Source organism: Neomonachus schauinslandi, chromosome 10 (assembly GCF_002201575.2).
Source record: "Neomonachus schauinslandi chromosome 10, ASM220157v2, whole genome shotgun sequence".
NCBI lineage: Eukaryota > Metazoa > Chordata > Mammalia > Carnivora > Phocidae > Neomonachus > Neomonachus schauinslandi.
Genome location: NC_058412.1, coordinates 74,852,894 through 74,877,862, shown reverse-complemented (window position 1 = coordinate 74,877,862; position 24,969 = coordinate 74,852,894). Strand labels below are relative to the sequence as shown.

Below are 24,969 nucleotides of genomic sequence, written 5' to 3'. Positions count from 1 at the left end.
CATCGGGCTCCCTGCTCAGCAGGGAGTCTGCTTCTCCCTCTGACCCTCCTCCCTCTCATGCTCTCTGTCTCTCATTGTCTCTCTCGCAAATAAATAAAATCTTAAAAAAAAAAAAAATCAAGTACACGTGGACTTTTTGGCAGGCTAGTGTAGTTAACCCTTGTACTGCACTCATCATGATTCTGAATCATTTATCTTCCATCAGTTAGGGAAAACACAATTGAAACAAAGTTTTCAAAGACAACTTTTCCCCCAACTTATCCCAGACTATAGGTGCTACTACTGTTTTCTGCTATTTTATAAACATGAAATTTCCTTTATCTCCTCCTCATTATTCTCATGACCTCTGTAACAATCAACAAAACCTTTTTATTATGATAAACTGAAAGATCCGGCCATGGAGATTGCCCCTGCAAAGCAAAGATAGCAAAAAAAGACTAGGCAAATCAAAACAGCAGGTAATAATTTCTTGATGTATCTGAAAGGAGTTAAGAAATCATAAGAGAAAAAATACTAATTTAGATTTCTCTAGCCCAATTAATAGGGACAGCCATATTTTACTGAGACATACAAATCTCTGACTGTACTCTATAATCAGAAACACGGAGCATACTGCAGGTTAACATCTGAATCCCATGATATTTCCATTTTCCTGTGGGTAAGCTCTCCTTGGTTCATGAGCCCCATCTGCAGACCTCTTTCAGAAAACTTTCGTTGTCTTCTCTGTCTTCAAAGTATTTCTATTCGTAAGATACTTTTCTACCATGGCCTCATTTTCATTGTTAATTATTTTATTTTTGCCCAGTAGTGGAGGAGGGCCTAATTCTTCTGGGCACTGGGCCCATTTCTTTCAAATCCCTATGCAGAGCTCCACATGCAATTTGCAGAGATGGGTCTTTCAAGCAATCAAAAAAATTCTGGTAGGAAGCATATTAATTATAGGATTTCTATATAAAGTTGGCTGTGAACATGAGAACTCAGTAACACACTAATTGTCTGAATCACTATTTCTTTAAAAGGATGTAATGCTGAGATTGTAGAGGTTAAGATCTGGCCAATCATCTAACTTGATAAACTATTTTTCGATTGGATGGCAAAGAAATTATTTCATCAAACATATATGTGGATGTATCTGTGTGTGTATAAATATGTATACCCACATTTCCTAACATGGAGCCGAGATGATTTTTATTTCCCATTTTAAATTCAATACTAAACCATTCATTATATTCAATTAATTATACCCTCTAATAAATAAAGAAAAACTACCAGAAATTTGGGAAGAATATGAGAACCATTAAGATACAACTTTTACTTTTCTCTTGGCATTGACAGGGCCACATCCATACTAAAATCAGAAAAATCCCATACATTTATCTTTTTTTTTTTTTAAGATTTTTTATTTATTTATTTGACAGAGAGAGAGACAGCGAGAGAGGTAACACAAGCAAGGGGACTGTGAGAGGGAGAAGCAAGCTTCCCGCGGAGCGAGGAGCCCGATGCGGGGCTCGATCCCAGGACCCTGGGATCATGACCTGAGCTGAAGGCAGACGCTTAACGACTGAGCCACCCAGGCGCCCCCCAATACATTTATCTTGATGAGCCCTCAGCAATATAAGAAGTGTTGAATCACTACATTGTACACCTGAAACTAATATAACTGTATGTTAACTACACTGGAATTAAAATAAAGTAAAATAAATAAAATTAGAAATCCCAATCACAAAATAGGCAGATTAAAAACTGCATTAAGCCTTGAAAAAGATGACAAAGAAGAAAAATCTAGGAAATTAAAAAAAAGGAAAACAAATGCAAAAAGAAAAGAAGATAATAAAGAGTGCTTAATGGTCTTACTAAAATGTTTCACTCATTACAAGAGTGTAGGGTTGATCGTTATGATTTGCATTACAAATAATATCTTAAATTGGGCACCAACTTGAGCATTTTAAATGTAAAAAATTTCAAACTCCATAAACCTCATCATATCAACAAAGTTCATCTTCCTCCCTCAAGGCACAGAGACATCTTCTATAGTATTAATGGAAGCTAGAGTCACTGTATTGGCACATGCTATTAAAATCAAATACCACATGGAGAAAAGGAGAACCAAAGAGGATGCTGCTACATTATTACCTGAATGACAGTCATGATGCATAATCAAAAGCCCCAGAGAATCCTTCCTCCTTATATATTAATGATTAACACCTATAAGGCTCAAACTGGGAAAAGTGGATTCAATTTCATGTAATATCATCACACGCCCCACAAAAAAAATCAACACAGACCATTCCCTTGAGAAGCAACCCACAGGACCACAGGGTTGCTGCTCATTTTAAAGGTCAACCAGTCCATATTAAGTCCTCTTATTCTGTGGCAAATAACCTCCACGGCTTCCAAGCAGCAGAGTACTGACAAAATATAATCCCCAAATGATCAGACTCATTATTTTAATGCCAACATTTAAAATTCAAAATTCAATTAACTTACTTTTCCAGATACAGAGTGACCAATGGGGAACTTAAGGCAGTGGATGGTTTTGCTAACCCTAGAGTCATGATGGCTTCATGCAACTGTTTCACTGTTTCAGCTTCACCTCTTAAAGCTGCGCCATTTAGGATGTGGAAAAAGGACAAGACTGTTGCATCTTTGATAACAACATCCTTCTCTTTCATCTCCTTTAGAATGTTAATAGCATCTACAATGAAGTAACACAAAAGACCCTTAGGTAATTTCATGTAGGGAAAACAAACTGCTATTAAAACAGCATTTCAAGCCCAGCAGGAATGTAAATTCTAGTGTATAATGCCGATTTCAAGTTAATTACTACTTGCATTTCTAAACGAGACTACAATTATAAATCCACAATAGCATGGTTTTATCATTTCCCTGCAACTTTGACTACAAATTATAGATAGGGACTGTGTGCCCACTCTGCACCACATAACCCTGTACGGTCTGCCCTATAGCTGTAAGATCCTCCTAAATGGATGCTTTTATCGTTCAGAGCTAACATCTGCTAAATCACATCATTGTTTCTTCAGCAGATGGCTTGTCAGGAGGCCAGATAATAAAGATGTGTTTACACTGTATATACAGCCAGACTAATGGTCTGATACCGATAGGGCCTGTTTGCTATGTCGATACTAATTAGCCAAGCAGAGCCAATGAAAGCTTTCCAAAAGACTGCATGTTAATACATTAGATTCATTAAGCTTCATTAGGAAGGCAGAAACAAACATTTTAGGATATGGAATAAGTGCATTTTTATAATGTTGTTCTTAATTATTGCACAGACAAAATGTTTTGACCGCTTCACAAAAAGTTATTTTAAAAAAGCAGGCTAAACCTTATAGAGTTTTCTCTGTTAGAAAGACTTCCTAAAAAAATCCAGTGTTCAAATCAAGTATTTTCACCACACATTTTTCACTGTAAAATTAAAAAAAAAAAAAAAAAAAATCGTCTCTAGAAATAAAAGGAAGAGAGGAAGGCTAAAAAAGGAAGTTTCAAAATAAAACCCAAAGAGAAATGTAAGAAACAAGCAACAGTAAGAACATATTATCAAGTGTAAATAATTAGGCTTAGCATTATCTCAACAATGAGAAAATTAGCGAATGCGTATCAGCTTTATAATCAGTGAGGTTTTCTCTGAAAACTCCTAAATAAAAACTTACTAAAGTATATATTTTTGGTAATGTTATTAGAACTTAAGACAAAGACTACAGCAAAATTCATATTCTTAAATAAAGGTTATGTTTATAGGTTTTATGTTCAGCCCTCAGACGTTCTTAAGCAAAAACAAAGCCATTAGTGCAGGCACATCAGCAAATTGTGCCATAAGTCATGATCTTCAAACTCAATCCAAACAGCAATGCTAATAAAAACTAGCTGTAGAAATGCAAAGAGCACTGAGCTGTGCAAATGTAAATGACAAGCTTGCCAATCCATTAAAACTAATGGCCTACACTGTCCATGCAGCTCTGGATGGATTCACATGCAAATTTGTATGCAAAGTGTTCAAGCACTTTGCAGGACATGATATACCATTAATATCAATTCGCATGTTATTCCAGTGGCAAGATACTTGCATCACATATTTCCTTTATGTGCCGAGGCTTACCTTGGAGCTTGCCATGTTTTCCCAATACTTTTACAAGGCCTACATACTTGCCAGTGTCAAGGACAGCAGATGAATTTAATCGGTCACTAAAAATTAAAGGCACATTTATATTATGTTAAAAGTTGACTGTGAAAAGAACTGCAATAGCCATTTTATCCTCTTCAAAAACACGTCAGTTGTTCTGAACTGTTATTTAGGCCTCTACATTTCAGTGAAGGTTTATTTTTGAAGCCATATTCAAATTCACAAATAATTATATTCAAAGTGACAAAAGAAGTATAAATCTACCACTACACATATATTGCATCACCCCATCTGCAAATGATACAAATGAAGGAACTCTTTTGCTTCACAGCACTTTAGGTGATTCTAACTTTGTCATAAATATTGAAATACTCAAAAAGACATATTTTTTAATTAATAACTCTATCAGGATGGGAAACTAAAGATACCTGAGAAATCGACAGAATGTTGTTCACATTACGGTAGAGAAAGGGAAATGTTAAGCCTTATAAAATAGTTACCATCACCCCTTTTATGATATGCAGTTATACAGTCAGTGGGGAAAAAACCTTGGCTTTAAGGATGTCTTATCATACTTAAACAAAGACTCCTTGCTGAAAACAAGCCATAATTAATCAAAGGGAGGCATTTTATGAAATTTTAAAAACACTGACAAAAAAAGAATTTTTAAAAATTACATTCTGTAAGAGTAATATTCAATTTATATGATCCATCAAGGACTGTCTATCAGCATAAATGCTGATGATTTGCTTCAGTGCCAGGGTACTCACAGTTCTTGTTTCAGGTTCAATGCATCTTCTGCATTATCATGTCGACAGCACAAATTTATTAAAGCGGCATAGCCACCAACAACCATGTCTGATTCATATTTTGCTTTCAATTCAAGAGCTTTTTGCATGTTCTAAGATAAAGGACAGAAGTAAAAAAGAAGAAGTGATACAAAAGTAAAAATGTCCAATCTCTAGGTTTAGCATTCCGAGTGTAGAAAAAGTTAATAGCACTTTAAAAACATTGGATCCATGTTATTAACTTCACCTTCCTCCTTTGTGTTTTTATTCACCTTTCAAAAAGCAGGCAAGATATGCATGTAGGGTTTAAAAGATTTGTTACATGTAATGCAAAACAAGTTGCTGTGCCAAATTTGATGTTTTAGCTTTGTAGGTACTATAAAAAAGACGTCCAAATTAAATATGTACCAAGCCAGCCCCTACTCACAGTCCAATTTCCATACACAGAAATATATATCATGGCAAAGTTCTTCAGAGTCTAGTTTAATATCCAAGCAAAATGAAAAAATATTTTAGAATTCAATAGTATAATGTTATAATCTTAAAGTCAGTTATGTTTTTTCCCCTAAAAACACAGGCATATGACTAAATCATATTGAACTAGAAACTGAAAAAGTCTAGTGAAATACCACAAATTGCATACACACACACTAAAATGAACACAAAGTACAGCTGGACGCCTGCTGAAAAAAAGGCAAGAGACCCTTTATCTCAGAAAGAGCTTTTTTCCAGGAGGAAAATGGAATTTCAATCCCTGCATTAACAACCCAGTAATATTTGACTTGCAAATGACTACTGCATGTATCAGTTGCTTGACAATCTAGATATAAGAGACCGGAGCCATGGCTTGAAAGGACATTTGGCATGTATGATAAACCTATCACGGCTGTTACTATCATTCACTTCGCAGATTATCGTAAACAAACTACAGCAACCTGAAAACATGCCATTCAAGGTGTAGCTGAAATTAGTTAACCTTTCATTTAATTGCATTCTTCACACACATGACATATAATAATCAATTGTGAAAATCATAAATATTATATTTGGCTTTGCTTACTTTTATCTATAAAGAATTTTTTTTTACCTTAATAGCACATTTGAAATATTTAAACAAATGTTACCTCTTCTGAACAAAGCGCTAGTATGAGTTGCTTTAGGACATCTCCTATAGGTTGATTTTCAGCTTTTAGTTTTTCAAGTGTAGACTCCAAAACAGAGGACGGCAGCTGTGTAGTCTACAGGAACAGAAAGAAAAGGAAAGAAATTTACTACAAAAAGAAAATGCACCCCTTGTCACTTTTCCCTTTAAGCTGACCTTTACTAGATGTCATAAATGCTATCAAGGACATTAATCTGGGGATCCGTGGATGAACTCCAGGGATTTTTGACACTCCTGGGATACATACGCAAATGTCTTAGATACGCTGATTTGTCTGAGATGGGGAATAGCTGTTACCAACTTCTTAGTTGTATACTGATGACAAAAATGTTAGGAACCACTGGTTTTATAAGGACACAATCTAGAATTCTCTTTAAATGTGGTGGTTATAGCATGTAGAATCTACTCAAAAAACCTACTTACTTTTCTAGAGTCTATCTTCTCTCTTTCAACCAATATATTAACATCCTAAAATTGAGATTTAAATTAGAATTAGAAAATACATGGAAAAATATATTAGCAAATGTCAAAGGCAAATTTCAAAAGCTTCAGCTCATTTTACTATTTTTCCGTCTTTTCAAAATCTTCCAGAAATTCTACTCATACTTCTTTAACCATTGTAATAAATATTTTAAACACATCCTTCAATATATAAACAGTATTTACCAACCATCAATGAAAAGCTTTCTTTTAATGGTTGCCATTTAAGTAAACTGTTTTTGGCCAAAAGCATCATAGTGAAATACAATTTTAACATGCTTTTATATATGTTAAGCATTTTAAAAAGTTGATTACTATTTCACACACACCTTAATCAATTCAGGAACATGGTAGCTATCCAGTAGATTACGAATGCCTCTGTAGATATTTTCAGGAATTTTTACATTCTGTGCAAAGGGAAAGGAGGAAAGAAAAAAACAAAAACAGGCTGAGTTTTAGACAACCAAACTGAAATTTGTCTAACAGAAATTATCTCGGACATAATTTAAGTCTCCAACTCGTGTATGTCATTGAGAAGTGGTCTGGTTGTACTTAAAAGCAGCAATTTCAAATCTAATAGATACATGTCAGACAGGACAGGCATTATATAGCAAAAAATGAAATGGTACCATCTCCTTCAGCTGATGGAAGTATTGTCTCAAACGCTCCTCCTTGGCCTGTACCTCTGAGTCACTCATGCTGTCAATCAAGTTATAAAGAAAATAGCCAACAGCTTCTGTGGAAAAAAACAAGAGAAAGCATTCCACTAAAATTACTGAGACTGTCATGTTATCAAGATTAATTTATAAGAAATCATTTTGGTGTGAGATGTCACCCTGATGAGAGGCTCTGAAATGGCAACACTGATCACTGAGGCATAGAGATTACGTGGTTTGGGAGCACATATCTAACTGGTGAGTGAAAGGAATATTAATTATTTTCAGACCGAGTGACAGCTTTTCAGTACTGAATCTTACTTCAATCTATTTTTTTCCACCACTCTGTGACAGAAGTGGTCCTGCCCAAGGCCTTACCCCTTTCCTGTCCAAATCACAAGTAGGAAGCATAAATAAATGCCTTGTACAAATTTCTGCACTAATTTTTTTGCGGGCCATATTTAGGGAACACACAAAATCGGAAACGACTGTCAAATGTTGAGTATAGAAAGTTAAATAATTTTAATAAGCAGATACAGTAATCCTGTGGAGAGCTGCCTATTAGCCAATGAAAAACCAAGATTAACAAAGATGTTTTGTAACAACAGTAATTTTCTTCTGCGTTCAAGCATAAAATGTGTAGGGCCATGTGTTAATACCTAGGATAGAAAATGTGAACTTTCAAGAAGAGTGTTTTCTTAAAGAAAACCATATATTCTAGGCTTCATTATATGGAAAACAAAAATCATTTAATGTCAAAATAATGTATTTTGGATAATAAATTATATTTAAGTAGGAAAAAAACCTAAAGATCTCATTTACTATTTTATACATTTAAAATTAACTATACCTCCAAAACATTAAAATAACAAACACTAGGAATGACTGGTCGTTAAGCCTATTTTCACAGGTGCTGTAAGAAGCATTTTCCTCAGTGTCTAAAGAGGAAAAAGCCTCCAACCCTGTCTTTCAAAACAATTATGATGATAAAACCAAACACCCCAGAAATCTCAAAATGTTGTGGTTATCAATATAAAGATTTATAACCAAATGTTTTCAAATTTCACTTTTAAAAAGAAAATGTCTACTGCTGTAACCCTTCTAGCCCATCATTACACAGAAGAATGGATTTGTGGGTAAGTTACAATCATCGAAATTGAAACGCTACCCGCTGGTCCTGGAGGCTCTTGGCAATACCGTCCATCCTTATACAACAGTTCTGTTATCTGGTAAGACAGAAAATGCACGCATTGCAGCAAGAGAAGCAAACAAGAACAAATACAATCTGAAACTGAATTCTTGAAATAAGAAAGCCTCTCCCCAGTAAGGTATTATTCTATAGCACAGTAATTCAACACTACCCCCACCTGCCAAGGAAATTGTTTTGTTTTTAAATAATAGGTTTGTCTTTAAAAGCAAAAACAAAACAAACCCATGTCGAAGGAAAACTACAATGTTTCATGAAATGTCACTAAGAAACCCTCTAAATGGATTTGTTTATGTATTGTTTTAAATCAGCTGTTATAAACAGGAAATAGCTTTTAGGAATTATCAACCAGTATTATTTCTCATCAGGTTATTTTTGGTCTTGTTGAAATTGGACCCGTTTCCTCCTTTTAAATGAAGTATTACAGAAATAATAATGTAAAACATGGTGGATCACTAAATAGCTTAATTTTTCTTAGTTTTTTTCCAATGACATTTTCCCAGTTATTTTAATGGCATTAAAACCAAAGGGGTCAAAACCTCTTTTGGGCTTGTCCTCACAGATCCCTAGCAGTTGAATGCACAAATACTAAAAGACATACACAACACATATTCTTCCACATTAATTCTGCTGGCAAAATTTTAACTAAAGAAATCCAAATATGTATTTTGTGATGAAAATGGTTTCAAAACCTACAGTACTGGCCTGTAACTTTTGAACACAGTATCTGACTATCCACCCTTGGGTCTGAAGACAGTAAGAACGGAAACATATGGCTCTTTTCCAAAGTGACAGGAGTTAGGAACTCTGAACTACTTTATGTGTATTCTACGAATGAACTTATTTGCTCTTAAAATAGTACCTGGCACATATTACAAGTGTTAACAACTCAAAATGCAATTATTTCTACTACTATTAATTTGCTAATATAGAAAATTAGGCAAAATTGACCATATCCCACTTCACTCCACCAGGAAAATCATGCTGCAGTTAATGGCAATTCAAAGGATAGTTAAGGTAGAAAGTACACAAAGCAAAAAAACAATTCTCATCTGCAAACTTTTTTAACCTGTACAGAAGGAAGACAATACATTCTACCAGAAGTTACAACCATACAGTAGATCTAAGATAGCTACATTTAATACCAAATTTTGAACAAAAACACATTTCATGAATAAACCGATAAAAACTCTTTCTAGTAAAAAAAAAAATCACTTCTAAATATAGATTTCCCGATCATAAATTATAACTGACTGTAGGGTTTGGCAGTATAATACTTAAAAAACAGAATTCAGTCAAATTTAGATCTTAAAAAATATTTAAATTGGGAATTCCAGTTAATAATGTACATTCTGATTTTACTTAGCTACAACTATTTCTTGCAATTCAGCATAAGGATAATTGTACTTCCTGCATAAAGGCAGTTAACTTAAAAAAATAGCAATTTAAAATTATCTATGTATCATTCATATATAAATATGTATATGTATATAAATTTTAAATTAGTTATTAGATCTGTAAATCAAATGTCACTGCAATAATGTTAACAGCTGTCCTTCGAAAAAGTTGAAGACCTTATGAAGAATTTAGGACTAAGGATCGCTTCAATAATAAATTTCATGCTCTAGGAAGACAGTTTTAAAAAACTACCAATTTCAAGATTCTAAAGTCATTCATTTATAATAGCACATCATAAATGTATGAAGCTCTTACAACTTTGGCTCTCAATAGCTTTTTATATATCACCTTAGGAATTGCAGTACTTGGAATACTTACCTTGCTCCAAAGATTTATATCCATAGACCTGCAGAGGGCAGCAAAGGATTAAAAATAAATACAGAGGTTTAAAAAACATTTTAAGTTAAAACACACTAGCAGGATTATATGCAATGTATACAGATCAAAGTCATAAAATAAGTAAGTAAGTAAATGTTTCCAAAGTTAAGCTGAATTTTCAGGACACGATAATTTAGAAAGACTGATTCTTACTTTGAACCATTAAAATAAAGATCAGTTTGGACAAGAATCAGTAAGAACCACCCCTAAATCTTTGGGTCCAAGTTTGACAGAGCAGGATATTTGCATACTCTCAAAGTATCTGCCCACAGACTGCTTATCACTTGTAATGGTAAAGACAGAACCCATATAATGGAGAAACTGAACATCTTCATTAGGTGATCAAAATTAACATCACTAATGAGACACTGATGGACATTGTATGTTTTTTAGATTTAATTCCCTGAGGACAGAATATCTATCACTCCTATGGTGTCCCAGGCAGTAATGGACTTAATCAAGGGGAACCATTGTAAGGAACGTTCTATAAATTAACTGGCCTGTATTCCCCCAAAATGTTAATGTCATAAAAGACAAAAGCTGAAAAAGTGTTCCATACTAGAGAAAATTAAAGATAAAAGACAACTAACATCAATCCCTAAAGTAGATTCTAGAAAGGAGGGGGAGAAATACAAAAAAAAAGAAAAAAAAAATTGATAACATTAGAACAAAAAGAGCTATAGTAGACAAAAATATTCCATCGATGCTACATTTCCTGAATTTGTTAACTGTGCTGTGGTTGTGTAAGAATATCCTTATTCTGGGGCCCCTGGGTGGCTCAGTTGGTTAAGCAACTGCCTGCGGCTCAGGTCATGATCCTGGAGTCCCGGGATCGAGTCCCGCATCGGGCTCCCTGCTCAGCGGGGAGTCTGCTTCTCCCTCTGATCCTCCTCCCTCTCATGCTCTCTGTCGCTCATTCTCTCTCTCAGATAAATAAATTAAAAAAAAAAATCAAAAAAAAAAAAAAAAAAAAAAAGAATATCCTTATTCTGTAGTGGGGCCCCTGGCTGGCTCAGTCGGTAGAGCATGCAACTGTTCTAAGTTCAAGCCCCAGGTTTGGATTACAAATTACTTAAAAATAAAATCTTAAAAAAAAAAAAAAAGAAAAAAAGGATATCTTTGTTTTGTAGAATTATATACTGACATATTTAAGCCCAAAGAGTTAAAAAAAAATTATCTATATGTGTGTATGTATTTATGGATTGATAGATGGATAGAGTGACAGACTCATTCACTAATGAATAGTGATATGCCAAAATGCTAAAAGTTAGTAAATGGGGTATACAAGAGTTCTCTGTGCCATTCTTGTAATTTTCTGTAAATCTCAAAATTATTTCAAAGAAAGAAAGAACGGCTGATCCAAATTGTTCCTATTTAAATGAAAAGCCATTTATAAAACAGGATAACCAGTGAACACTGGTCTTATACTATTTCTAAACTCTGTAAACTTAATATAAGTTCTGTATATTTATTTATTTAAGATTTATTTATTTTGATTTGAGAGAAGAGAAAGAGAGAGAGCTTGTGTGCACAGGGGGTGGGGACAGAAGGAGATGGAGAGAGAAACTAAAGCAGACTCCACACAGAGCATGGAGCCCGATGAAGGGCTCGATCTTAGGACTCTTGAGATCACGACCTAAGCTGAAACCAAGAGTCGGATGTTTAACCAACTATGCCATCCAGGTGCCCCATATAAGCTCTTTATATTTAATTTAAATGTCACCTACTTTAAAAAGACTAATTTGTGTTTTAATGGTAATTTTATAATGTAAAAGTAATATAATTTATTCAAACTTATAGAATATATTATAAATATTTACATCATAAAATGCCCACAAAATCTATAAGCCTTTATAAACCTATACCCTTATAGGCCTTTTTAGGCCTTACTGGCCTTTTAAACTTGAGGTTAAGCAGCTTTGAGTGAACTGAATTTTGGTATAGTGAGTTAACAAGGCACTTATTTTTATTTTAAATGGGGGTGCTTGGCTGGGTGAGTTGGCAGAACACACAACTCTTAATCTCGGTGTTGTAAATTTGAGCCCCATATTGGGTGTAGAGATTACCTGAAACAAGATTTTTTTTCACAGTGAACGACTAACACATGCAACAACTTGGATGGGTTTCAGGCGCATGATGCTGAATAAAAAAAGGCCAGTCTCAAAACATGACATACTTTATGAGTCCATTTATATTATCTTTGCAAAACAACAAAATCATATAAATAGGAAACAAATGAGCGATTGCCACAGGTTAGGGATGGGGTGGAAGAAGTGACAGGACTACAGGTGGTGGGGGGGGGGAGGTATGTGTAGTGATAGAGTAGTTCTTTATCCTCACTGAGGTGATATTAGAAAGCTACACATGTAATAAACGTCAGAACTACACACACACACACACACAGTACCAATGCAAAATTCCTGGTTTTGATAATGTACTATAGTTATGTAATATGTAACCAGTGGGGGAAAATAGGACACATGCTCTCCACCATCCTTGCAACTCCCCGTGATTCTATAATTATTTCAAAATAAAATACAAACATGTTCCATGCCCCTCTGGAATCCTCTTCCTTAATGATGAAATCATCGCTCCCACTGATGCACATTAAGAAAAAGTTTTGAAAAAGATGGATTCTTATCTGTAGGTGGGGGAAAATGTTTATGAAGCCCTATGTTTAGTATAGTGTTTATTTTGATTTGAGAAAAATTTTTTGAGAAATCAGTTAACAGAAGAAATGATAAACTGACCGAAAAAGCATAGCTCAGCGCTGTGGCAGAAAACAATCTCTCAACTATTACAAGTTTTCATCTCGCCCATCTACTGATTACAGAGCAGCCTCCTCTGACTACTTGACATTTCCATATATAAAAATAAAAGGATAAAAAGACTTTTTTTTTTAATTTTGCAAAATAATAAGTGAAAAAGTGAGAACTCAAGATGTGAGGATAAAATGCTGTGTAGTGAACAATAAGAGAAAATAGAAGTCTATATTGATAAAAAAAATAAGGCATCTTTTTTGATCAGGCTAGGAACACCTTTAATTCCAAGGAATCTTTTTTTTTTTTTTTTTTTAATTTATTTGACAGAGACATAGTGAGAGCAGGAACACAAGCAGGGGGAGTGGGAAAGGGAGAAGCAGGCTTCCCGCAGAGCAGGGAGCCCGACGTGGGGCTCAATCCCAGGACCCTGGGATCATGACCTGAGCCGAAGGCAGACGCTTAACCATCTGAGCCACCCAGGCGCCCAGCATTCATCTTTTTGATATGTTATATTCCCAGTCAAGTTTTAAACTAGTTTCAGTGACATTTTGTCTCTCAGAAGTGACTCAGTATTTCTGGTGGTGGGAGTTTTCAATGATATATAATATGTATACTGCCCTCTTTCTTACTTAACTTTGTTCAGCTAGCACTATTGTTGGAAAGTCTTATTCATACTTAATATCATCCTACCTTGGATCTGACATAAGAATTTATGAACTTGATCAGTCATATCTAAAATGCCCTTTAAAATGTTCTTAAAAATAGCCTTATTTTTTAAAAAAGTTTAGAAGCGGGGTGCCTGAGTGGCTCAGTCATTAGGCGCCTGCCTTCGGCCCAGGTCACGATCCCAGGGTCCCAGGATCGAGTCCCGCGTCGGGCTCCCTGCTCAGCGGAGAGTCTTCTTCTCCCTCTCCCTCTGCTACTCCCCCTGCTTGTACTCTCTCTCTGTCAAATAAATAAAAACCTTTAATAAATAAATAAATAAATAGAGTTTAGAAGCAAAAATTCCCTAAATATCTTAAATAATCTCACCCTAACTAAGCAGTATTGAATTTGAATAGTATTCTACAGATGACTTTGCCTACATACGTTAACAATTTATAAATTGGAAAGCTTTAGGAAGGCATATACTTAATTGGTAATTAATGACCATGTCTTGAGCTTATCAACTTACAGAAATACTAGCTCACCACTCAAACACTACTCTCTAAAGACATGACGAAAAATAGTATTAGTATTTCAAAAATATTGTGGGAGAGCATAAAAAATTAATCTGGGCCAACACGTTCCAGAACACATGCTGGGAACCACTGCCTCATGGGCCCCAGACCTACCACTTAGGAGGCAGTTTATATTGAGGGTAGAGAACTATGCCAATACTGAAATGCAAATCCAAGTTTCCCTTAGGATTAGCTAAGGTGACTATGATAGCTCATTCAATGCTCGATCACTTCTTACATTTTGGATGATTCTGAGTAATTACTTTAGGTAAGGAGTAACTAAGTGAATCTCTTATGTCTTCATCCTTACAGGACTTGCAGATAGTTAATCTGGACTCTACTGGAAATGCCAATCAGTGCTCAGTTTTCTTGTACTGATTTATCCAATTCTAAAGTTGCTAGAGTACAACGGGACTCTGGAGAACCACACAATAGGTGACTGAGTAGTTGTATTAAATGTCCTGCAATGGCATTTTTTAAAAAGATTTATTTGAGAGAGAGAACGTGAGTGCAGGGGGAAGGAGCAGAGGCAGAGGAGAGAGAGAAACTCAAGCAGACTGCGCTGTGCGCAGAGCCCGACACAGGGCTTGTTCTCATGACCCTAAGATCCCAACCCGGGCTGAAACCAAAAGTTGGACTATTAACTGACTGTGCCACCCAGGTGCCCCCTTGCAAAAGGATTTTAAAATATACATACTATTTGATTCGGCATCAAATAAAAGAACAGAAGGCTACGTTATAATGCTAAGATACTGGGTTGCAACAACACCGATTATGTTCTGATTTTTTAATAGTTTATGGGGTGGGAGAGAAAAAGAAATCACCTCTAGTCACAAATGCTTCAAAATATGCACATATTCTTACATCAAATTACCACAGCCTGAAACTTTCCTGTATCTATAATAAGAAAAACTCACCAACATAATATAGTTTCAGAACCTACAGATTTAAAATACTTTCCCAGAAGGGATTAGTTACAACTTATCAAAGAGCAGAATACCAGAGAGAAGAGACCCTGACAGAGAGCTCTGGAGACCTACAGCTCAGTTTTCAGCTGAGTACTTACAATCACATGTGAGTGAGGGAAGCCTAGGGAACTACCTTAGACCTTTCCAGAGACTGAAAAAAGACAAAACCCACACAGGTATGGGAATAGCTCACATTCCCAATGATCTCAAAAATATATGGGGTAGGCATGCCTGGCTGGCTCAATCGGTGGAGCATGTGACTTGATCTCAGGGTTGTGGGTTCAAGCCCCACAGTGGGTGTAGAAATTACTTAAAAATTAAAAAAAAAAAAAAAAAATCTTAGGGGCGCCTGGGTGGCTCAGTCGGTTAAGCGTCTGCCTTCGGCTCAGGTCATGATCCCAGGGTCCTGGGATCGAGCCCCGCATCAGGCTCCCTGCTCCACGGGAAGCCTGCTTCTCCCTCTCCCACTCCCCCTACTTGTGTTCCCTCTCTCGCTGTGTCTCTCTCTGTCAAATAAATAAATAAAATCTTAAAAAAAAAAAAAATCTTAAAAAGGGGGGGAGGGGCTAGCAGGCAGAATACTCAGAAGGATACTGCCTCAATAGTGAGGCTGAATTAATTTAATGGGAATAATCCTGAACTTAAGGCTGCTCTAATCCTACCTAACACAGCAAAAAAGCAAGCACTAAGAAAACTGTTCCAAGAAACTTCACTCACGACATCAGAACAAAGCTCAAAAATATTTAAAGGAATAGGGGCGCGTGGGTGGCTCAGTCGTTAAGCGTCTGTCTTCAGCTCAGGTCATGATCCCGGGGTCCTGGGATTGATGCCCCGCGTCGGGCTCTCTCCTCGGCGGGAAGCCTGCTTCTCCCTCTCCCACTCTCCCTGCTTGCATTCCCCACTCACTATGTATCTCTCTGTCAAATAAATAAAATCTTTAAAAAAATAAAAAATAAAAAAAATATTTAAAGGAGTAAAAAAAAAAACCCACCTTCAGTAGAATAAATTCCACATCTGGCATCCAATCAGAAATTACCAAGAAGCAAAAATATATGATGTACAATGAGGGAAAAAAATTAACCACGAGAAACAGACCCAGAAATGACACAAATGATAGAATTAATAAACAAAGACATCAAAACATCTATCAATAATATCTCATTTAGTCAAGAAGGAAGAAAAAAGCATAAGCATGTTAAGGAGATATGGAAGATACGTTCTTAAAAAATCCAAACTGAATGAGAAATAGCATATCTGAGATTAAAATACATTCTAAATATACTTCTGCCTCCACCAAGCCTCCACACTGCACAAATTAGTCTACTTTCTTTAAAATAAAGGCCAAGTCCCTTTATGTTGTTTACCATATTTCAGTCTGATTCCAACCAGCATCTCCAAACTCCACAATAAATACCTGCTGAATTAAAGGGAATGCCTAAACACAGAGGCAGAAAATAAGGCCTCTGTAATTAATTCAACAGTAGTACCAATCATGTGCCAGGTATTAATCTAGGCACTGAAGATAGTGCAATAAACCAAACAAACACAAAGCTTATGTTCCAATCATCCAAACAGCTGCCACAAAATGTTACAAAGTAATAACAAGAAGATACCCATGCCTTTATTTAAACCATTTATTTTCCCAAATTACCGCAACTTAGGTTGCCTAATTTCCTAGCACACAATAAATCAAAAACAGCAAATTATTTAGGTGTGTATAGGTTACTTACAGCAAATATACTGAAAGTTGTCCAGAGTGAGAGCAAAAACTCTTACAAACAAAGATGATGACACAAAATTAAAAAGCAGAAACAGAAAACGCAGCAAGAAGATGCATTTACTGGAGGGGCAAGCAGCTCTGCATACTTTAATCATTAAGGCACTACAAGCTCAACGACTGACCTAGGTATATATCGGAATGCACAACTTGTTTTCCCATCACCCTGGATCAACTTTACAGTCTAAGTACCTTGTTTAAGAAGTCTAGGAGACAAACCATAAGAGACTCTTAATCACAGGAAACAAACTTGAGGGTTGCTGGAGGGCGGGTGGAGGGATGGGTAACTGGGTGATGGACACTGGGGAGGGTATGTGTTATAATGAGCATTGGATATTATAGAAGACTGGTGAATCACAAACCTCTACCCCTGAAACAAATAATACATTATATATTAATTTAAAAAAAAGTCTAAGACATGTGAAATATGACAACTGCCATTCAAACGGACTAAAAAAGTGTAACATAAGGTTAGTCAAGTTAAAGAAGGAAATACACACGACCTGGAAGTTTATACGAAAAACCTTTCCAAGACATTTTTCAAGGACAATCAAATGACAATGTTACTATGCTTCACTTCATAATATATTATAGGTTCTTAATTATTTTTATGGGTTCTTTCTTAAAAATCTGGCTCTACTAGCATTTTTATCCACCTGATTATGTATTCTGTATTTTCAAACTTTATTTTTAAAGGCACAGTCCTTGGTCTGTTTTTTTTTTTTTTTTTTTTTTAAAGATTTTATTTATTTATTTGACACAGAGAGAGACAGCGAGAGAGGGAACACAAGCAGGGGGAGTGGGAAAGGGAGAAGCAGGCTTCCTGCCGAGCAGGGAGCCCGATGCGGGGCTCGATCCCAGGACCCTGAGATCATGACCTGAGCCGAAGGCAGTCGCTTAACCAACTGAGCCACCCAGGTGCCCCTGGTCTGTTTGTTTTTTAACCCAACACAAAACTATCCCTGAAAAGAGTGGAACTGAACTGGCTAAAGAAAGGGCAGTAACATAGAATCCCACCGACCTATTCTACCCCTCCTTGCCTGCCATGGAGGTTCTGGAGATGTCTACAGAAAACCCTACTGCTCCCACCAATGAACAGGCTAAAAACTACTGAGATTTTTAGTATCAGAAGTCATTAACATTATTACAAAAAGAATGATAAAAGGAGAAACTCGTCTTTTTGTAGCTACCACTGTAAACACCCGATTCAACAAGATTACCAATGGCTGCTAAAACCACTGAACAGGACAGACCCACTGTCGCTAAGTATCATCCCACAGACTTCTTACTAATCCCAAATGGAATGAGGTTCCTTTCCAAGAGACATGGTGGTCACCAGCATAACCAAATGATCAAACTTAGCTGATGGCACCACCATTATATCTCTTGCTGCAGTAGGAAATGCCATCACCTATCAAGTATTCTTGCTAAAAATAATCAACCTGAATCTGATATGAGAAAAAAATAGATGAATACAAATCTACAGAGAAAGCAGCCTGGACTCTTCAAACAAGTCCACGTCATAAAGACCACAAAAATGTAGGGGAATTGTTCTGGATTAATAAAGAGACAGCAACCACATGCAACACATGTAATTATTGAATCCTCAATCAAAAAGTAAAACAGCTATAAAAGAGATTTTTAGAAGACAATCTAAACATTAGCTATGTATATTAGATGATATTATAATATTGCTAGTATTTTAGGAGTGATACTGGTATTGTGATTATATAGATGACCTTATTCTTACGAGAGAGAAGCTGAAGGATCCAGTACCATGATGTCAACAACTTCAAGTGGTTCAGCAAAAAAGAAAAAAGTGTATATACGTATGTGCTTGTGTGTGTATATATTAGAGAAAAAGTGAGAAAGCAAATATGGCAAAATATCAAAAATGGTGAATCTACATAAAGGGTATGTACGGTGTTTCCTTTACTATTCTTTCGACTCATTATGTTTGAATATTTTCAAAAAAACAAAACTGAGGGGCGCCTGGGTGGTGCAGTCAGTTAAGCATCTGCCTTTGGCTTAGGTCATACTCCCAGGGTTCTGGGATCGAGCCCTGCGTCGGGCTCCCTGCTCAGTGGAGAGCCTATTGCTCCCTCTTCCTCTGCCCCTCCCCTTGTCCCCCACTCATGCATGGGCACGAGCTCTCTCTTCCTCTATCGCAAATAAATAAATAATCAATCTTTTAAAAAAATGACAAAATTGAGAAGGAAAAAGGTCACTAACATCCCTTGAGCACACAGAGGAAAGAGGAAGACAGCAGTATTACACTGACTAAAGTTACCTTGAAATTAAATACTCAAAACACCAAACACACATACAACTTTGTAACTCCAACCCACCATTTCCAAACAGTGCTTTCTTCTTTGAAACACAACTTTTAACCAAATTTGTGTGTATTTCTTGGAAAAGATGATATAAAAGATTGCCTACACTCAAGTCAACTACTTGGTAGATGAGTAACACAGATAAGGTTATTTTAGGAAACTGGTATATTGGAAGATTTGGAAGATAAGAATATCTATAGCTTTCCTTATATAGCAGGTCACAAAAACAGGAGAAATCAGGCAAAGAACATTATAAGGTAATTATCTTACCTCCTAAAGCCTAGATTTAGACTGCCTCTCAAAGAAGCGAAAGACAAAGGCTGTGTATTTGATTCCACTGCAAAAGAAAGTGATCATCATTAAAACCCAGACCAAACCCAAAAAACTTAATAACTTCTTTGGAAACACATACCTTTTAATTTTCATTTTGGAAACTTTATTTTTAAAATGGAAATGTTCTCGTACAAAATTAATTAGATAATGCAATAATATACATCTGCAATAGAAGCTATCCTTTAAAAACATTTTTACTTCATTTTCATGAATATATACAACTAATGAATTTATAAATATTCTTTGGTATAAAGGGTAATAACTAATTATCCCCCAGAACACTGAGAGTTGGTCTGGTACACATACCAAAACTGTGTGTTACTAGACAATGGGGCACTACGAAGAAAAAGATTGTAACTACTCTATAGGACTTCTGTCCTTTAAAGGAGAAAAATTCTTTTCTCAAAGTAGCAGTGGGTTCTGTTGAACCATTCACTCTGTCATTCCATTTTCCACTATGATCAATGACTTCATTCATGTTAAGTGACAACTTAAAGTCATAGTAAGTCTTTACCTCTGTTGTGTCATTGATTTATAGTCACCTTTCACTTTTCTAAGTATTTGTTCGCTCTACTATTCATTTTGTCATTTAACAATCTAGAACATTGTATGTTTCAATGCTGACACTGTAAACCTGATTTACCTTAACACATAGGCCTGATTCTCCATGTAACCCTTACCATAACTAGCCAGGGCGAAAATCAAAGTAGGCATCTCCTGAATTTATTTTTCCCTGTCATTGTATTAAAATGGTGCCATGTTTTAAGTAACTGATTTAATCTTTTCAGATGTCATGTTACTAAACGATCCAAGATGGACAGAATTAGAGAGGAGCTCATAGTACACGTAAAATTCAGAAAACAGAATTAATACAGTTTAGAAAAGATCAAGATACCTGAGTAACTTAACAACAACAAACAGCTCATGGGAAAAGTTACAGAAGATTTTAGGAGTATTTGCTCATCTCTCCTAAATATGAATAAAAACTTAACTCCCGCACACAAGAATTGTTTTAGATCAAGTGTTATATTCTTGAACAGAGATGTAAGTTTCTCAAGGTTTTATGCAGCACTTGCAAATCTAAAAACCATTTTTTAAATGATCAGCATTCAGTCACTCAAGGAATTTTAAAGTAGACATAACTACATGTCTTTCAGCAACCTTTAAACTGCTTAATCAAATTAATTTTCCATGCCTACAAACAGAAGTGGGAAAATGTTTCCTACTACTGCACAAACTGGATCAAGATAAGCCAGAACTCTTTTCTACTACCTGCCATTCCTTGTGATACAGTAACCAAGAGTGCCTACCTAGGCGCTGCCTCCAGTGAATACCAGCAATTATAGAACTGCTCTTCAAAGACCTGTAAATCAAAGCAAGAAGGGAGGGCACGGACAGGAGTGGCCTGAAGTACTCTTTATTCTTAATGTTCCTGGAATTTTTCTTTCTCAAATTTAATAAACAACCTCTTAAAAAGTTATTTTTATACTATTCAAGTTAGTATTTTACAGAATACTGTCAAGTTTTTATTCATTAAAAAGGTGACCAGAAACATCTCAGCAAGATGAAGGTTGCTGACAAAAAGCATCTAGTTTCCTTAGCAACAAACAAGTCTGAAAAATCAAGGTTTGACAACGAAGTGGGAAGGATGGTATGATAAAGGGAAAAGCAGCTCTCATGTATGCACCTTGGGTACCCAGATTCCTCTGCTAATTCTTCTCTGTTTTCATCCTGTCAGTAAGGCAAATCTGTACGTTACTCTGAGTGGAAGGCAAAATCAATACCCTCAGAGAGCAGCTGGTATTACTACCCAACCTTTAACTCAAATAACTACAACCTCTAACAGTCATCATTTTTCATCCTGAACACTTCGCCTTTCCCTTACAATATTAAGATGAACCATTTTAACTACCAATAACAGGGTTTTTACAATGCTTCCACCTACACAATTTGAGTGCACATTAATCCGAGCTTACCTTCTAACATTTTAGGAGTCTAGAAACTGATGTTTGTGTGTTTTGTTTTTAAATGGCATCTTTTTCACAAGATTATAAAAACGGTCAAGTAATGTCATAGGTATGTTCAAAAATGAAAACTTTAAGAAATGTCTTATTTAGTAAATTGTAGTAGGGTGAAACAATAAGGTTAAAATTAAAAGATCTTGGTTCTGGCTCAATCACTAACTTTGACCAAATGATTTAACCTCTCTCTGCCTTTCTTCATTTATCAATGTAGGTAATTTTATTGACATGTGAGGAGTCCTATAAAGCATCATAGCATTTATAAATGTTTAGTAAATATCTGCTATGTTTTGGTTAGTGAGGACTAGGAGATGGGCTTCATGTAACAATGGCTATAATAGGCATAGTATCTCCAGTGATTTTTTTTTTTTTTTCACAATGACTCCCACAAGGTAGGTAAGTATCCCCATTTCATGAAATTGAAACAAAAACACCTGTTCCAGGTCCCATAATCAGCGGCTTAATTATAAACAGAACTCAAGTCTTCTGGGTCCTAATCTACCACCATGTTATCTCCAAGGTCCTTTTAACTTGAAAATTACTTCCAAATTATCCACAAGTTCAACTCATAAACGGTCTTATCAATCTGAATTAAGCAAAACATATAAAAAACACATAAAGTTACCCTGACCTTCCCTGAGGTAGGTATCGAGGGCATGAACTACCCTGTATGCCCTCAGTAGTAACTGAAATCAATACCTGTCAAGTTTACTGCTAATGTTTCATACTTACAAAATGATAAAATATAGGCTAAGTTCCCATTAACTGCTTCACTTCTCAATTCAGCTTGTGAAAATACATTACTTTCAGGTAGACATCCATTTTCCTAGGGATAAAGCATATTTCAGTGATAATACACCTAGCTAAAATAATTTTGATATGCCATTCAAATTTCCTGTTTTCCCATTTCTTTATATCACTATTCTTAAAAAAACAAACTCATTTTCTAGAACAATACGTAAACGGAATAACTGAACTTTCGCAAAAGCTATGAGATGGAGTTCCAACATTCCAAATTAAATGTTTATTTTCAAATTCAGATAATCTGTTACCCTTAGAACACCTTCCTTCTAGGAAGTTTACTATTGAAGGCACTAGAACAAATCTCTCATTAACAACAAAACAAAAATTCAATGCACTGATCTAAAATGATACTTTGCGGGGCCCCTGGGTGGCTCAGTCGTTAAGCATCGGCCTTCCGCTCAGGTCATGATCCCAGGGTCCTGGGATCAAGCCCCACATCGGGCTCCCCGCTCAGCGGGAAGCCTGCTTCCCCCTCTCCAGCTCCTCCCTGCTTGTGTTCCCTCTCTCGCTGTCTCTCTCGGTCCAATAAACAAATAAAAATCTTTACAAAACAAATAAATAAAATAAAAATAAAATAAAATGATACTTTGGGACATACAATGAGGTAAAGATCAAATTTAATTTTATTTAACTCCAAAGGTTTAATCACGTGTCCCAACATCATCACTTGTTTAATAACTTAAGTATCTGAGCCAAAATTCAGTTCCAACACATTTACTGAAGCACTGTATAATAACACAATATTTAAAACCACCCAATCAATAATAAGCAATAACTAAAAATAAATTATGGTATATCCATACAATAAAACACCATGCAACCATAAAAAATAATTGGTGGAATTACATACTGTAATAGAACGTGCCAAGTGAAAAAAGTAGGTTTTGGGAAAGTAAGAATATGTGGGAAAAATTATTTTTTAAATATAATTTTTAACAGTAAAATATGTATAGCACAGGCTCAAAATACTCTAAGTACTCAGGGAAGAGAAGACACTCAAGACAAACTCTGCCTTTAAGAGGATTGTAATTATGCAATTATTTCAAGGAAAGAAAAGAACACTCTAAAAATATTAGAAAAATCTAGGCATTATGTAAATAACCACCTAGGAAACAGATCTTTTGAACAAAGTATTTCTTATTAAAAGTGTTTGGTGCTCTGCCATGTTGTTCCTAATTGTATAGCACTTTGCTTTGAAAGTAGAAAGTGCAACCCTTGCTGGTCCAATGCACTCTCCAAGTCAATTTCTTCCTGTGCCCCTTCATAAATGCCTTGCCTATTCTAATGGGAACAGGAAATGTTGGGTAGGAAAATAATGCCTTGGAGTCAAACAAAAGATTATTAAAAAAAAAAAAGAGTAGTAAGTATACTAAGAGTGTATTATGAAAATTCATATACAAGTGAAAAGTAAAGGTCAAAAATTGAAAACTGCAGTTACCCTGTAAAGTGGGACGAGGAGCATCCATTGTTTTATTTACATTTTTCCTGATACTGGCCTATTGTTTTCAACACACAAGAAAAGTGCTGCTTTACCTTTTTAAGTTTAACCACTATAGACTTTACACTAACCAGTATTTTTACAAAGCTTTAGAAAATTGTATACAATGATCATTTTTAGTACTCAGCTTAATGACTTTTCTTTTCTTTTTTTTTTTTTGGTTACCACTAAACAATTAGGGAGGAAAGAAATCTCTTTAATTATGAAATTAAAACCACACCTGCTTGTACTCACCTGCAAAACAGCATGAACTGACCTCGCACTATCAAAGGATGGAAACACGTAATTTACATATGTCTCCTGATCAGGACTTACTCCCATTTCATGCATTGCTTTGAGAACTTCGACTATACCTATAAGATTAAATTTAGAAGCACATAGATGAAGTACTTGGAATCCATTAAAAAAGATCAGAAAGTTCAGTTCATTTACTTTCTGAATCATAATGTACGAAAAACTACTCATTTTGTTTGTCTAAAAAGAGAAAGCAAAAAAGCAACAGAAGTGGAAAATAAGATGATAAATGAAACAAAAATTAATTCCTCCTTTCTTAATCTATTAATTCAGCAGCAAGTGCTAAGGAAATATTTTAGAAATGACAACTGTAAGAAAGTTTAAAATAATTAAGCAAAATGCCTAATGCTTCTGGCACCCAAATGAACAGAGATCGTAAAACATCATTGCTATTACAGAGCAGTGACGGATCGACACAAGAAAACTGGACCCAGGGGCGCCTGGGTGGCTTAGGCATTGAGCTTCTGCCTTCGGCTCAGGTCATGATCCCAGGGTCCTGGGACTGAGCCCCACATCAGGTTCCCTGCTCGGCGGGAAGCCTGCTTCTCCCTCTCCCACTCCCCCTGCTTGTGTTCCCTCTCTTGCTGTGTCTCTCTGTCAAATAAATAAATAAAATCTTTAAAAAAAAAAAAAAAGAAAACTGGACCCAGTAAACACTGCAGAGGGAAGGGATGAGCGGCGACTCAAAT

The 24,969-nt window shown here is 35.7% G+C and overlaps 1 protein-coding gene across 1 annotated transcript in view; it reads right to left on the bottom strand.

Moving 5' to 3' along the window:
• Nucleotides 1-24,969, bottom strand: part of LRPPRC (leucine rich pentatricopeptide repeat containing) — a 105,200-nt gene that overhangs the window by 50,511 nt on the left and 29,720 nt on the right. The window contains exons 12-23 of the mRNA XM_021701168.1: nt 24,221-24,339; nt 22,417-22,510; nt 19,601-19,667; nt 10,211-10,238; nt 8,396-8,453; nt 7,201-7,307; nt 6,901-6,978; nt 6,515-6,559; nt 6,054-6,167; nt 4,912-5,042; nt 4,118-4,203; nt 2,488-2,695 (exon numbers count right to left, since the gene is read on the bottom strand). Of these exons, the coding sequence (XP_021556843.1) occupies nt 2,488-2,695; nt 4,118-4,203; nt 4,912-5,042; nt 6,054-6,167; nt 6,515-6,559; nt 6,901-6,978; nt 7,201-7,307; nt 8,396-8,453; nt 10,211-10,238; nt 19,601-19,667; nt 22,417-22,510; nt 24,221-24,339 (1,135 nt within the window). The remainder of the gene's footprint in view (nt 1-2,487; nt 2,696-4,117; nt 4,204-4,911; nt 5,043-6,053; nt 6,168-6,514; nt 6,560-6,900; nt 6,979-7,200; nt 7,308-8,395; nt 8,454-10,210; nt 10,239-19,600; nt 19,668-22,416; nt 22,511-24,220; nt 24,340-24,969) is intronic.